Here is a 16,918-nt window from a genome sequence, read left to right as displayed (position 1 = left end):
ATTTCTGGGAGATATCTTGCCACGCAGCCATTTAGGTAACACCTCCAGGAAAAACTGCTTATCTAAAAAAATCTAACCAAGTGTTATTAATCTTATATTAAGATCAAAACATTTAGTTGGTATTTTTTTTAGTGTAAAGAGACTTACCTAGCACTTTCTCATAAAATCATGTCTGGAAATCGAGTTTGACATCTCATTATGAAAACAAGCAAAAGGCTGCCAGTGCTTTAAGCAATTTGCCTTAAAAACAAGAACATTTTGCTGTCAGTGCGTTGAGCAAATCTGTCTTGATAAGACTCCTTAAAATAAGTCAAACTCTTATTAACTTAAGTCAAAATGTTTTTTTGAGAGAGTGCTAGTTAAGTCTTTTCATACTAAAAACAATACCAAATAGATTTTTTGATCTCAATATAAGATTAATAACACTTGGTTAGATTTAATGTTTTGCAGTGAATGCATGTGTGGAAATCTAACATGTATTGCTCAAAAAACATATAATTTGATTGGATTGTGTGAAGCACCACATTTCACAGTGTACCTATTTCTGTGGTGAAAATGAACCAAATGTTCAAGTCATGTCAGCTATGCTTTGGCCAGTGATATAAATGGCTCGTTTTTTCTTCTGCTCAAGACTTCCAGACTCAGATGTTTTAGCATTACGGTCATCGCCCTTCAGTCTCCTCCACCAACGTAGGCATGGAGGCATCATACTTGACTAATGCTACAGTGATTGGTCTGACACATATTGAACCTTTCAAGACCTGGATTATTATCTGGTGTATAATGTACATATTTGAAAGACATTTCCTGTTGAAATTGAAACTCTTTTAAGCAACTCTTTTTTTCTATAATTCATGATTGGTTTATTTGTCTGCTCTCTTTGTCTTGTGCAGAACTCGACTGAGGAAGAGGAAGAGGAGGGTGTGTCCCGTGTGCGAGTGACCAGCAGGAGGAGCCCTCAGAAGGTGGAGAGAGTGTGTGGCCTGGTCAGCCGCTCCCACATCGAGACGCCCAAGGTTGGTGGAGACGCCTGCAATTGGGCTGTGGGGGGTCATAAAGAGGCCACAGAAGAAAAAGACAGAGAGAGAGAGAGAGAGAGAGAGAGAGAGAGAGAGAGAGAGAGAGAGAGAGAGAGAGAGAGAGAGAGAGAGAGAGAGAGATGGGGTTCAATGTTTTGGTTCATCTCTCATTCATTACAGCCTACTCACTCGAGCATCACAAGGGCTGCTGTTAATGCACTTTGACATTTGTTATTTTTCATTAGGCACCGTGACCTTTGAAATATTCTCTGGGACTGCGTGACATCCGGAGCATGGTAGAACAATGGCAGATTTATGGAATTTTGTGTTTTTCTCTCATAGACGGCATGGGAAGCCTTATGTTTCACATTGACAAGACATATTTGTGCAGCAAAGCTGATAAATTATGTACAGCTATTTTGGGTTGGGAAAACTCACAAGCATTCCGCCATCCTTTATCTATTTAGCACTTTTTTCCCCCTGTGGGTTTCAGATGTCAAGGTGTTTATGTGTGTTTAAGAACACATCCCCTACATGTGTAATTGGATGTTACATTGGTGCTTTTGTGCTGCCCCCGTGCTATATATAATTCTCTCTGTAAATCACCCTCAGAGGCTGATGGCATTTGTGCAGTAAGCAACACAGCACAGCGTGCACCTTATCCTACATGCAAAGGCTGCAAACACAGGCGTGTTGTGGGGACGGAGGAGGCTGGCAGTGGCACTAATGCTCCCACACTGGCCTGCACCTGAGGGCGCCAGGAGAGGGGCAGGTTGGGCCATCTGATGGCAGAGCGCGCTCACATGCCCTCCCAATCAGAGCGCAGCGCAGCGCAGCCAGCCAGCCAGCCAGCCAGCGGCACATGGCAGCACGGTGCCTGCAGGCGCTGGCTTTTCAGCTGAGCCGAGAACTAGTGCATGAGGCGGGGGCGTGTAGAGCGAGGGAGGGAGGGACGGAGAGAGGAGGAGGAGGGAGGGAGGGAGGGGTGTGGGGGAGAGAGAGAATGTGAGAGAGGGAGAGAGAGACAGAGAGGTGAAGCAAGAATAGAGGGAGAGGGCTATGGCTCTAGGCTTGCAGAGGCTAACTGTTTGTATGACTGTGCCATTTTCTCAGGCGTGCTCTTGTGCTCTGAAGAAACCCCAGTTTCAATGGGAGTGTTATGGATATCAAATATAGCATGGTGTTGCGCCTGGATGCTATCACAGGAGGGAAATGTGCATGTGTGTTTGTGTGTGTGCAGAGGGGAATGAGAGAGAGAGAGAGAGAGAGAGAGAGAGAGAGAGAATGGAGAGGTGGCAGAGAAGCGAGGGCCGGTGCAGTACACACGCAGTCAGAGCTGGAACGGACACCCAGAGCTCAGCCTTTCCGTGGGTTGCCATGGAAACCTCATTCCTCCCCCTGCCTGCATCCCCACAGACCGACTCACTCCCTCTCCCTCTCTCGCGCGTGCACGTTCCCTCCCTCCCTCCCTCTGTCTCTGCTTTTCGTCTCTTTTGCGTCTATCTCGTTCCCCTGCTCTCTCATATCTATCTGTTCTCTACAGCTACATGCACTGAGACTAGACCCTGAAGAACATCTGTAGTATATGGATATCATGCGTGTTTATGCATCTGTATGTGTGTATGTGCACATGATGTATGTGTATGTGCACATGATGTATGTGTATGTGTACATGATGTATGTGTATGTGTACATGATGTATGTGTATGTGCACATGATGTATGTGTATGTGTACATGATGTATGTGTATGTGCACATGATGTGTGTGTATGTGTACATGATGTATGTGTATGTGTACATGATGTGTGTGTATGTGTACATGAATATGTGTATGTGTACATGATGTATGTGTATGTGTATGTGTACATGATGTGTGTGTATGTGTACATGAATATGTGTATGTGTACATGATGTGTGTGTATGTGTACATGATGTGTGTGTATGTGTACATGATGATGTATGTGTATGTGTACATGATGTGTGTGTATGTGTACATGGTGTATGTGTACATGATGTGTGTGTATGTGTACATGATGTATGTGTATGTGTACATGATGTGTGTGTATGTGTACATGATGTGTGTGTATGTGTACATGATGTGTGTGTATGTGTACATGATGTATGTGTATGTGTACATGATGTGTGTGTATGTGTACATGGTGTATGTGTACATGATGTGTGTGTATGTGTACATGATGTATGTGTATGTGTACATGATGTGTGTGTATGTGTACATGATGTGTGTGTATGTGTACATGATGTATGTGTACATGATGTGTGTGTATGTGTACATGATGTGTGTGTATGTGTACATGATGTGTGTGTATGTGTACATGATGTGTGTGTATGTGCACATGATGTGTGTGTATGTGTACATGATGTGTGTGTATGTGTGTATGTGTACATGATGTGTGTGTATGTGTACATGATGTGTGTGTATGTGTACATGATGTATGTGTATGTGTACATGATGTGTGTGTATGTGTACATGATGTATGTGTATGTGTACATGATGTGTGTGTATGTGTACATGGTGTATGTGTATGTGTACATGATGTGTGTGTATGTGTACATGATGTATGTGTATGTGTACATGATGTGTGTGTATGTGTACATGGTGTATGTGTACATGATGTGTGTGTATGTGTACATGATGTATGTGTATGTGTACATGATGTGTGTGTATGTGTACATGATGTATGTGTATGTGTACATGATGTGTGTGTATGTGTACATGATGTGTGTGTATGTGTACATGATGTATGTGTATGTGTACATGATGTGTGTGTATGTGTACATGGTGTATGTGTACATGATGTGTGTGTATGTGCACATGATGTATGTGTATGTGTACATGATGTGTGTGTATGTGTACATGATGTGTGTGTATGTGCACATGATGTGTGTGTATGTGTACATGATGTGTGTATGTGCTGTATGCCAAACATAGTGTAGCACACTGGCTGTTCATTCTAGAGACAATGCAAAATGTGTATAAAATATGCACAACCACTAAGCAATGAATATGCATACCCTTACAAAAATATATTCACTCTCTGTGTGTGTGTGTGTGTGTGTGTGTGTGTGTGTGTGTGTGTGTGTGTGTGTGTGTGTGTGTGTGTGTGTGTGTGTGTGTGTGTGTGTGTGTGTGTGTCTCCCTTCCACCTTCCCCTTAGTTGTGCAGCACATGCTTCTAGTCATTCTAGTCATTGCCTATCATCCCACTCAATGTTATGATCTCTCTTTCCCTTTCTCGCTCTTCTCAGAGCACATGTACCTATCTGATGTGTTCTCATGAGAAACCAGACCAGCCGTTGCCTCTCGCTGCATCTGTGCATTCACTTGATCCTTTCATCCTCAGCCAGTTGCACACATTCCTGCTTACACCACCTTAATTTCCCCCTCACATCCACGCTCCACTCCCTCCTCACCCCTCATTTCCTTTTTATTCCCATCCTTCCCATCCTCCTTCTCTCTTTCTTCTCTTTTCTCTCTCTCCCTCCCTCCTTCCCTCACTCTCTTTCTTTCCCCCTCTCTCTCTCTCTGCCCCCCCCCCCCCGTCATTATACTGTCAGTTAGATGTGCTGCGTTTGGGGCAGCAGCTGTTTTCTGCCAGCAGGACTATTAATAGGAGTCCCAGTCTTCACAGGAGCTTTTGTTTAGCATGTTTCTGTGAGTGTGAGGTGGAGGCACTAGACTGGCGCTGCAAGGCCACTAAGACCCGGCTGCACCTCTGCTCCTGCTCCTGCTCCACACACACCACCACCATCATCACACACATTCATGGACCTGAATAGAGGAGCAGAAGATGAGCTGTAGACGAAGAGATCCATAATCAGGAGAACATTCAGGGGGCATTGCATAAGCTATTTAGGGAGGGTGTTTCTGGCAAAGAGGAGCGCGTAGGTGTTGCTTTGAGGTGTTTCTCCAGGAGAGAATGCTCCTCTTCAGCCCTTTTCACTAGCAGCTTGTTCAAAAGAGGCGTGTTTTGGATGGATGCTCCAAAAAACTGTGTCTGGTCCCTTTAAGACTCATTTCGCCCTATTTGGTCTTGCATCCTGTCAGGTGACCAAGGCTCAGTCACGTGGCTGCTCTGAGAATGCAGAAACGCCAGAAATTTTCTATTGATACATGTTTCTCTGGTAACCAAATGTGTAGACGTGCGTGTGCGTGTGTGTGTGTGTGTGTGTGTGTGTGTGTGTGTGTGTGTGTGGGTGTGTGTGTGAGAGGGAGAGAATAGGGAATCAGAGCAGCCGGGGGGTTTATGTAATGGGGGTTGCTGCAGCTGACACTGAGACTGACAGATGTAAGGTAGGATGTGTGCCTTGGTGCGAGTTCTAACTCCCCCCTTCAAAGCCACTACCCCCTACACACACACACACACACACACACACACACACACCTCCTCAGTATAATAAATCAACAGGTCCCCCCTTTTCATCTGCCACACGGAGGTCAGAGGTTGTATATTTCTCTCCTGAAGATAGATGGCCCCATGTGGCTGATCCTCTATACCCTGGGTCTGAGGCATTAATTGGGCACAGTTTTTCCATAAACATACATGACAAAGGTAGCCGCCCAAACATTCTGTCACATTCTCATTTAAAATGCCATTTTAATATGAGAGCTTGTATGGAAAGGGAGTGTTGATCATGGACATGTTTTTGCTGTTTTTTTTTTTTAATTTGTGAAATTGTATTGCCTCTCACTGGTTATGAAGATTGTCATCAATCTAAATGTTAAATGTTGATTTATTTTTTTAACAACAAAATCCTTGATAAATGTCCTAATTATCATTACTAAGAAATTTATCTATTCTTACTGAGTGGATGCGTAATAGTGTCAGATTGGGAGATACTGGAGAGTTGTGGAAAGTGTGGACAAGCCTGGCATTAGGTTATAGGAGAAAATACCATGATAAAAAAGATGGACATTGCAACTTCCCCTGTCAATTTACAGATTGGTTTTATGTGGCAGTCCTTTGGAAATTGTTGCTGTAGCTGCTGCCAGTAGCCCACTGAATCTTCCAGGCCTGCCCAAACTTCTGTGCTTGCTGTGTAATGTTTAGTGGAACAACAGCACTGGAGATGAAAGAGGAAGGGCCACACGCTAGCACATGACGTCATACAACAAGCTGCACTCTCCCCAACTCCCCCAGCCTGTTACACAGCGTCTGTGTTGATTCCAGTAATGCTGTAAATCCAATCAGTGAGGAAGGCTGAGGAAGTGATTGCTTGAGCATGTGGCCAATCATGTGGACCTGCAATGGATACGCTCTATCAGCTCTCCTCGAGTCACCAAGCCCCGCCCCCCCCCCCGCCGCACCCCTATTGGCTCAGCTGGAGTCGGCGGCTGCTCCTTGTTCTCCCATGCTGTCTCCCTGCCTCGCCCATCCCCCGCTCGCGCTCGCGCTCCCTCTCACTTTCCTCGCAGAGATGTGAAAGTTTGCCGTCTTTCTGCTCCGCTTGCACAATCTCCGTACAGTAGCCGAGGAGAATGGAGTGAGTTAGCCTTGCATGTAATTAAGTGTGGCTTCGCCTGCTGTTTGTGCCTCCTGGTAGGGTGGGAGCAGCGCAGTGTAAGCCTTGCCTCACACACACACACACACACATACACAAACACACACACACACATACACACACATACACACACACACACATACACACACTCACACACACAAACATACAGACACACACACACACACACACACACACACACACATACACACACACACACACACACACACACACATACACATACATGCAAACGCACATGCATGAATGCAGGCCACTTTACACACATCAAGATTTATGGAAGCGCATAAATATCTCCTTACACACGTGCTCGTGCCCACACACAGACGCACACACCACATACATCCATGCATGCACAAGCGCCTCTATTTTCCCGCCACATGTCATTAATATTGCACACTGACAGCTCTTCAACGGCAGCTCTTTAACCTGATACTGTAACGCACACCCACAAAGTCATTTACTCCCTCTCTGTGTCCGGGGTCACAGCACAGACAATGATGTGGAGGTGTGAGGTGTGCTCCCAGCACATGCCTACAAGTCCTCATGGAAACAATACAAATGGTGTCCTATAAACATGAAGACGTAATCTCTCTCACCACGCTCTCTTTCCCTCTCTCTCTCTCTCTCTCTCTTCTTTTCCATCTTCATCTTCCTCCCTCCTCCTATTCTGGAGCTCCAGAGTGTTGATGCGCACATATGTGTGGGGAGGTTGTTATTTTCAAGATGTAAATGAAGCATGCTTTTTCAGCCTATCCACTTCAGTGATTAATGTAAATGTGAATCAGGTTTCTTGGCCAAGTATACTTGCGTATACAGTACAAGGAATTTGGTCTCTGCATTTATCCCATCCGTGAATTAGTGAGCACACAGTGAGGTGCTACAGCGTTGTATATTATACAAATATGATACAAAAGCTATACATATTAAGTGAGCGGGGAGATGATAAAGACATCATGTTCAATTGGAAACAGTTTTCTTTTGCTGTTGTAGTAGTTGAGGGTGTGTAGTTGATTTTTGAAATGTAAATGAAGTATTTTATTTATCTGTGGGAAAAATACATGTTTAACTTATAGCTTATTCTTTAGAATTATAGTGATCCCCCATTGGTTCTCTTTGCTCCATTGACCCCACCCCAAACAATCAATCAATATATAGTACTGTTAACACATTTCATGTGCACATCTAGATTTCTTTGCACGGGGGTATCCAATTGAAGCCCAATTGATAAACTTATCATTTATTATTATTATTATTATTATTATTATTATTATTATTATTATTATTATTTTTATTAATGTTTATTTGATATGGACATAGCAATTACATTGGACAAACCAGATGCATTGTTTGAGTGTTTTAGCACAGGTGCTAATTCGCAACACTTGTCCATAGTCGGCATAAACATCTGCTCTGATGATCAATATTAGCCTCATTGTTATTATGTGATAGATAGTAAGAGTCTGTGCTAATGGCAGAGCTTCCTCATGTCATGTAGATTCTTCAACACTCTGCAAAATGATCTCTCCCAAATATAGCCTTTTTGACAAGATGCTCTGGTTTCAGATTTTGTTTCATCAATCCATCAAACTCCTACTCACTGACTGAAGGCAGTCATGAATTCAAAGGGCTTGGACCACATTTGACCACCACTGCACACATGTTGGTTGCTGTGAATAAGCAGAATGTACAGGTTCTGAATGGACTGCACCAGGCGTGTGCAGAGCTCAGCAGGTTGGGTAGATATTCCAGTACGACAGGTAGGACCCACACAGCTGGCTTGCTCTTTGTGTGTGTGAGAGCTGGCTGTGTGCTCAGGCTGGGGCTGGGCCAGTGTGTGTGAGTGTGAGCATGTGCGCTGCCCCTTTAAGAGAGCCGACCAGTGAAGCGCTGGGGTCTGTTGGTGCTGCTGCTGCTGATGGCAGTGCTGGCAGTTGATTGGCTGTAGCTGTGAGGGCTGAGGTGCTGGAGGGATGCTGCTATGTATCTCTTCCTCTCTCTCCCTCTCCCTCTCTCTCTCTCTCCCCATCTCCCTCTCGCCTGCTCGCATCCCACTGTATAATCCACATCTAGGGCAAGCAGGCTGAGAGGCAATCCACTGCTCAGCTCCTCTCTGCCGGCTGAGAAAAGAGAGAGAAAGGAAGAGAGAGAAAAAACGCTCCTCGATGCAGAAAGAAAGAAGCAAGAGGAAGAGATCTGGCTGACAAGCAAGGAAAGAGAAATACAGAGAAGATTTCATTTAAGGATATCATTTATATATATACAAATTGTTTATATATATATATTTGTACACACACATATAGATATTTATATATATATACACATATATACTGTATAAATCTGTGTATTCGTGCTTGTCTGTTTATATTAATATTTTTATATGTATTTGTGTGTGTGTAAATATATACATATATAAACAAATGCATATATATATCTATGAATTTCTATACATATCACTGTGAACCAAGGCAGGCAAGAAGAAATTTCTTCCATCGGGGCTGGTCTCTGATCGTGTAATCGTGTTTAATATTTTCAGCATTATTTTTCCCAGATTGACTTTTACGTCAAGAGGAGCAAGACTACGTGAACAAAATTTCCTCTTGCTATTTTTTCCATTTCCTGTGGCTACCTCTCCTCTCATTCGGATTTGGAGAAATTCATAGAGGAGACATCGATAGTGTTGTTGTTTCTCCGCTGAACTGGAAGACGATAAAAAGAGAAATCAGCTAGATTCTGTGGTTAGTGCTGTTTCTACCAGTAGAGCCGTCGCCGTGAGCCGGTCGAGGCGTGCTGCGTTTGATCTGAGGAGCAGCAGCAGCAGCAACGTGTGTGAGTGTGTGTGTGTGTGTGTGTGAGAGAGAGAGTGCCTGAGCGTCGTAAGCCAGCTCCTCATCCGCGCCAGCCCAGCCAGCATGCACAAACACCACCACTGTTGCAAGTGCCCAGAATGTTACGAGGTGACGCGCATGGCCGCGCTACGCAGGATGGACGCCCCAGCGTACGGCGACTGGCAGCCTGACCCTTATGGATACCCGGCTGGCTATGGGAGCGGCCAGACCCTACCTCCACAAGTCCCGGCCGGTGGAGGGGGCATGGGAGGCGGGGGGACGCTGGGCAGAAGTAAGGGCAAAATGATGTCCTCCGGGCCTGGAGGGCCCAACCCCAAGGGCCAGTCCAAGGGCGGCCCCAAGGTGAATGGAAACAACTCCAGTGGCCAGGGAGGATGGTGGCCCGAGTGCACCTGTTCCAACCGGGACTGGTACGACCAGGTAACGCCACTTCCTCTGATGCGGCCCCTACCCAGTAGCCCTGTAGGAGAGTGTGAGCAGTGTGAGCAGGGGCCAGCTGTAGTGGACAGGTGCTGGATGAAGCCCATGCAGTGCATGCAGTTGTGAATATGTGCAGGAATGCCAGTGTTTAGCATGGAAGCCTCAGTGGTTCTGGCAGAGGGAGGCCATGAGGAGAGTGTGTGCTGTGCAGTCTGCCATTTCTCCTGAGCTGGCTGAGCCCAGTGCAGCTTTTCATCTGCATATTGTTTGAGTTCCTGCCGTATGTATGGTGGCTGGGGGTGGGTTAATCTTCATACATTCAATCTCTGCTCATTCAATTCCACCAACAAATCCACAACACTGTGTATCATCTGATCAGGATTTATGAGGTAGAGATGTGCTTGTTTTGGATGTCACTTGTAGAAAGAGAGAAGATTAGAGAGCAGCTCGGTCTGCAGTCATTTTCATAGCCATCCATTATTCCAAGGTGCTTCACTGTGAATTTGAATGGGAACCTGATGCTAAAGCCAGCTAGTCTGCAGACCTCTGTGCATCTTGGTTTCAATGCTAAACGTTGTGTGGTAACATCCTTCAAGTATCTGCAGCTGTCCTTTTAGGAAATATTTTTGGACAAGGATTATATCCCACATATTTTCTGTGAAGGGAGAAGCATTATCAAATGACTCGGAAGGGACATGTTTGTATAAAAGCGCTCCACAGCTTTAATAGGATGTACATCTCCAATGAGATATTTCCTTGGAATTTTTGCTGTGTGATTTTGTAGCCTACCGTGTTGGCAGATCATATCAAACAAAAGCAAGGAACACAAGCTGTAATTAAGTAAGGTGTGTGTATGTGGGTGTGTGTGTGTTTGTGTGTGTGTATGTGTGTGTGTGTGCGCGCGTGTGCGTGTGTGAACAGGGGGTGGGGGAAGGGTCTCTGGGTGTATGAAATGGAAGAAATGGCTCCGTACATGAGCCTGTGCGTGTGTGTGTGTGTGTGTGTGTGTGTGTGTGTGTGTGTGTGTGTGTGTGTGAGAGCACGCGTGTGTAGATGTGTGTTGGAAGGTGGTATGTGCATGTGTCAGCGTGCACATGTGTGTGTGTGTGTGTGTCTGAATCTTTAGATCCTGTGCATTTGTGCACCTGCTATGTATCTGCGTCAGTAGTGGAGCTATGTTGCTCAGTGAGAGGGAGAGAAAGGAGAGAAAGGGAGCTTGGCAGAGTGTTAAAATGGAGGCTGAAATGTTCACTACCAACGCGATGGCAATTCTCTACAAATCCAGGGAAGGAAAGCAGGGGCTTTGGGTGCCGACTGACACATCTCACTGGCCTACCCCTCCTGTGATAGCGGTGAAACCTTCCTTTAACCAGGCACAGCCATGTTGGCGTTGGATTTGCTCATTTGCTGCTACATTACAGTGGATTACAGTGCGCATTTAGCACCCTCCCTTTATTTACTGCTAGCTGTGGAGAGACAGGGCAGAGCCACTCTGCTTTTCATTTCTCACACTTTGCAATGCTCTAAGTGCACATTCGGCTGCTTACGTAACCACGCTTTCCCTGTCACTTATTATCCAGTAATACAATAATCATGCCGCTTAGCCTGGGTTTAGCTTTTCTCTTTGTAACTCAAATCAATCGGAAGCAGCCAGATACGAAGGCTAAATGTGTTAACCCCTGTTTGTAGTAGATGGTGGTTGATTAAATATTTGGCGGTGATAGGATCGGGAGTGTATGTGTGGGAGACAGTCAAGGCATGTGATGTTGTACATGCCCACACCTGTCCTCACTCTGTGCTGCTCAATTCCTTGAGAGAGAAACATTTTCTTGAGGCTGGGGGGGGGGGGGGGGGGGGTGTGTATGCTCAGCTTGCACACAGAAATGTAAATGAAATTGTAAATGCACACGGGTGAACATGTCCTAATGCATCTACCAAATCCAATGCAACAGTAGAGGATGCCAGTAAGAAAGGCAGAGCTAAAGAATGGCTGTGAGAAAAGGTGGAAGAGCTGAAGGTGAGAACGAGAGAAATAAGCCAATAAAAAACAGGAAGCCCAGTGAGGGGGAGGGGGTTACGTAAGAAGAGTCAGTCGGTGGAGATGTGAGAGGATGCGAACAGAGAGAGTGAGCGAGAGAGAGAGAGAGAGATAACAGCATCTGGCCCTGTATATGTGTAGCGTTTACATTAACACGTTGTCATTGCGTACAGTATAGAAAACAGATTGGGCAGTGTTGCACCCTTTGTGTCCTCCATGTTCACCCTCTCTCTTTGAAGTGGCTCAGTGGGTGGATGTGCTAGCTCTTAGCCTTTTGTGCTTCCTTCAGTCTATGTGTATGGAAACGAACACTCAGCACCTTGCCAGCCCTTTCTGGCAGTTTCTATCGGTCCCAGGGTGGGAATGCTCCCCTCCCCCAATGCTTGTAGCCCACATGATCACATATGGCCAAGCATGACCATACTGTGCACGCTCCTGTTGCTCTTAGCATCACATCAGACCAAATCTGGTCCAGTCCCTACATAGCTCTTTTGATTTAGCATGGGTGCTATCACTCGATGGGAGAAATACTAGGTCCCCAGTATGTTCAAATGTAATAAAACAGAATTCAATAAAGCTCCCTAAGACAATCCTTAAGATTTTGTTTGTCTTTAAATAGATGTAAGGACACACATAATGATGATGAAGCTGATTAACATCTATTAGCAAAAGAAAAGGTTTATGCAATGAATATAGTATAATAATATCTCTTTTAAACAAGGAATTGGTATGACTCGTGTAGATTGTGTAACCAATGGTTTAGCTCTTCATGATGAAGTATTCAGTATTGAGATGATGCAACTCCTGGTATTCTACCCAAGATAGTATATTTCCTTACATGGTTGTCTTGGTTGTAATATACATCTGGCCCACTGAATCTAGTGGTTAAGTCATGGTGTTAATAGTGTTCATACTCATCTGGTGTTATGCCATAAAGACACTTTTGTCAATATATTTCAGTTATAAAGACTAGTGTTTGTTACTGCAATATTTTTGGTATGCCATATCGGTTTACAGCAGCAAAATGCACAAAAAGGAAATGGATTTTCCTATTGGGCTTGTCCAATAGGATGTGTTCTCTTAATGAGCCCTATCTAGCTGGAGATAATAGCACATTATATTGTTCTCCTGCAGCACGAGCACAGAGAGAACTCAACAGCAGTCTCACATGCAGCCATTTGATATTTTATCTCAGCACAGCTTACATCTAATAGTATCTTGAATTTCCCCTGGGGATCAATAAAGTATCTATCTATCTATCTATCTATCTATCTATCTATCTATCTATCTATCTATCTATCTATCTATCTAGTAGTCTACCACTTTTGTAGTAACAATCCAATACAGGCTCAGTGCACCACTGGTATTGATAATAAATGAGTAAAAGATTGATACTAAACAACACATGTACATGATGTAACACTCTGTACATCCTGCCATTCTTTGATGTATTGAGTATGTCCCCAAAATCTCTACATTTTTAGGTATTGGATCTCAAAGGCCATAACCGCGGAAAAAGATTCCTGTGAACTGCTCACAATAGGATACATGACATGGCTCACTGGCATGAGTGTGTCTGTGAAAGGGGAGCTTGTAGGGCCGCCTCCCACACAAAACAAGCTCAAGCTCAAACTGAGCTTTTGCCCCCTCAGGCTCCAATCTGTTTTTGCCTGCTCCCCCAACAACAATCCCTTGGATATGATTAACTTTAAATATTAATTAGCTTTTAGGTTATTTATCGCTCAGATCATATTTAACATTTTCCTAAAATAGGCCATCATTGTTTTAATTCAGATTGCTGATTACCCGTCCTGATAAGAATTAGCATTTTGGTGGGGTTTGTCGTTTGTGTTTGTCTGAGCTGAGGTCACTCCCACACCACCTCAGCTGAGGAGTGTGTGGCTGCTTGAGATGGCTGGACTGAAGCCCATGTTGAATTAATCTACAATAGTATGGCCAGAGGTGTAATTAGTGCTTAACTGTTGATTGGATTTGGGTGCTGTTTACTATGTGTTAAACAACATTATTTATGAGCGTAGTTCGAGTGTGTGTGTGTGTGTGTATTCTATGTTTGTGTGTGTTTGTGTATAATTGATTAAAAATGCACATGCACATACACACAAACACACGCAAACACATATATTTAAAACAGCCTATCCTTTTAGTGTTTGGTCATAAAGGGGATTGTTGTTGATTTCATAGCAATATGTCTGCCCTCTAAGAGGAACCCAACAGGGACTCTGAGGGTGCGTTGAGGGGCTTTTCCCAACCTTGAGCTCAGACCCCTGCAGTGATGGAGACATCCACTCTCTGAGAACAGCCAACATTTGATCAGATCAAAAGGGATTTATTTCTCAGCACATGGCCAAAGTGGGGAGAGAGGGAAGGTGTTGCTGGCAAGAGACAATACATTCTGTTGTCATCTCCCTTGTTCTCTTTCTCTTTCTCTTTCTCTCTCTCTGTCTCTCTCTACTCTTCAGATGGATGAAGCCGGGTTTTGTTTGTTAATTGAGTCTCCATTGAGAGTAGATGAGTGTTTTTTTTTTTGTCCCCAACAGTGCGGTAGGAGTGTATACCAGGCAACAGTCCTTCCTTTGATTCCAAATGTCCCCCCAATTTCAGCGTGATGATTTGCTGTGCACCCTCGGGTGTGTTTGCTGTGCGCAGCTGTTGGGGATGAGTGGAATCAGGATGTGTGTGGCTGTTTGCTGGCTGAGGTGCTGCCCCTGACACTAACATATTCATCCAGAGGAGAGCATGGGGGGCTTGGGGTGGTGGTGGTGGTGGTGGGGGGGGGGGGGGTGGTGGTGTCTGATTTCCCGGTGGTGATGTCAGATATTTGTGGGAATTGACTGGGGACGGAGGAGGCCGGTGACGGGGGTGGAGTGGTGGGTGGGTGGGGGTGGTGGACGGTGGGGGCGAGTGGCGGAGCAGGAGGTGGCAGACGGACGCGGCTCCTCACCAGGGCCGCCCAGACGGGGCCGAGTGGCGGGTGTGTCTCAGGAGAAGCTGCGCCTCATCCCCGTCCGTGGCTCTTATCACTCCTGACACTAAAAGGCCCGACAGCCTGGAGAGCCGAGAACAAGAGGGGTGAGAAGACGAAGGGTGTCTTAACAGCCATCTCCCAGTTGCAGCGGCACAGCCACACAGCATTGTGTTAGTCATAATAAGGAACAGCACAGTTTGACTCGGGGAGGGTATTTGTGAAAATCTGTGTCATAAAATGTTGCCAAAGTCACCCTGGTGAGCATGTGGGCTTGCTGTGAAGTCTCCGGTGCTGCTTTCATAGCCTTCTACATCAACGTGAATTCTGTTCCTCGGCTCTTTATAGTCCTGTGGAAATCAAATCAGATTAGCCCCCAACTTCATCTCTAAGATAGACAGTGCAGATGTTTACGCAGCTTTCTTATTCTCTTGAGTTGTATTGCCAGGGCACAATATTTCTGATACTGTATTTCTGATGCCTCTGACCTCATCACATTTATATTTGTGCTAATAGTTTTTAAATATTCTACCTGGCTCTGTTGTCTCTGTGTCCACCTTAGCATGTCTTTTTTGCCGGAAAAAATATAATTTGAATACTGTATTTTCCGGACTATAAGTTGCACTTTTTTCATAGTTTGGCTGGTCCTACGACTCAGGTGCAACATATATATATTATTTATATATATGTTTTTTCCTCTTAATGACACATTTTTTGACTGGTGCGACTTATACTCCGGTGCGACTTACTGTATAGTCCGGAAAATACAGTAGATTATATCATCATTATGGCCATGTTCACATAGAGATTTGATGTGGGATCCTGGTAAAATACTCATTTTAGGGTAATGAGTGAGAATTGGTGTGGTTCTTATGACTTGTGACCTTTGGTGCAGTTTGTTACCCCAGCCAGAAGCCCAGTGACTGAGTTATGTTCGTTCTAGTAACTAAACCTACATTTTTGTATGCTCCATTTTCTTATCATTTCCTCACGGCTGCACATTTCTGCTTACCTGAAGTGTCAAGCGTCACAAACACTGGACGCTGCCGAGCCCTGTCTACTGCGCTGTCTCCTCTCCCACACAGATGCTTAGGCTTCCCTTCTCCTTATCACCCTCCTCCTCCCTCCCTCAGCTCCGTCTCTCACTCTGTCTACTTGCTCTCTATCTACCACACACACACACACACACACACACACATATATACACACACACACACACACACACACACACACACACACACACACACACACACACATATACACACACACACACACACACACACACACATATACACACACACACACACACACACACACACACACACACACACACACACACACATATACACACACACACACATACACACACACACACCACATACACACACACACACACACCACATACACACACACACACACACACACACACCACACACACACACACATACACACACACACACACACACACACGTGCACACACACACACACACACATATACACACACACACATACACACATACACACACACACACCACATACACACACACACACACACACACACACACACACACACCACACACACACCACACACACACACACACACACAGCATCTCTCTCTGCCTCCCACAAAACTTGCCTTGCCTAAAACACAATGTACCGGGCCTATAAAAGTCTGTGGGCAGAGAGCAGAGTGAATCACTGCAAATGCACTATGAAACAGGGGAACTAGGCACCCTGCAATATTTATGTGCACTTTTACACAAGTTGGCTTTTATACACTTTAAAAAGGGGGCAAGGGCTCCGTTCCTGAGAAAGATGGGCTGGCACACACCTCTGTCAGGTATGGCCGTGATGGGCGATCTGCCACTCGCAGAGAGAGAGAGAGAGGAGAGGGAGAGAATCAAGATGGATAAAAAAGTGGCTTGTGGTTTGATCTGCGGCGCTGAGGCTGTCTTGTCTTGATGTGAGACGTGCTGGAACAGTCTCACCTCCCACGGCTCCTGGAAGCTGAGACGTAATGCTCTCCTCTTTGTACTGTCAGCGTGATCCTTGTGGAGATATGCCGCATCTCTGGG

General features: G+C 45.1%; 1 protein-coding gene across 8 annotated transcripts in view; it reads left to right on the top strand.

Annotated features, from left to right (window-relative positions):
- Positions 1–16,918, top strand: part of dlg3 (discs, large homolog 3 (Drosophila)) — a 91,399-nt gene that overhangs the window by 16,337 nt on the left and 58,144 nt on the right. For 5 of the 8 annotated variants that reach the window (XR_012988360.1, XM_076292518.1, XM_076292520.1 and 2 more), the window contains exon 4: positions 894–1,016. Coding sequence is in view for 7 of the 8 variants with exons in the window: in XM_076292518.1 (XP_076148633.1) it covers positions 894–1,016 (123 nt within the window). In the remaining variant the exon portion in view is untranslated. Of the gene's footprint in view, positions 1–893; positions 1,017–9,450; positions 9,823–16,918 lie in introns of those variants that run through there. The other 3 variants (XM_076292524.1, XM_076292521.1, XM_076292519.1) reach the window with 2 other exon arrangements.

The sequence above is a fragment of the Alosa pseudoharengus genome, unplaced genomic scaffold (genome assembly GCF_046254945.1).
Source record: "Alosa pseudoharengus isolate Yale_2024_CS ecotype anadromous, Long Island Sound unplaced genomic scaffold, YU_APseudo_1.1 YU_APseudo_1.1_scf_19, whole genome shotgun sequence".
In the NCBI taxonomy this organism is placed as follows: Eukaryota; Metazoa; Chordata; class Actinopteri; order Clupeiformes; family Clupeidae; genus Alosa; species Alosa pseudoharengus.
Note: the sequence above shows the minus strand (reverse complement) of the source record. Positions and strands in the feature narration are given on the sequence as shown.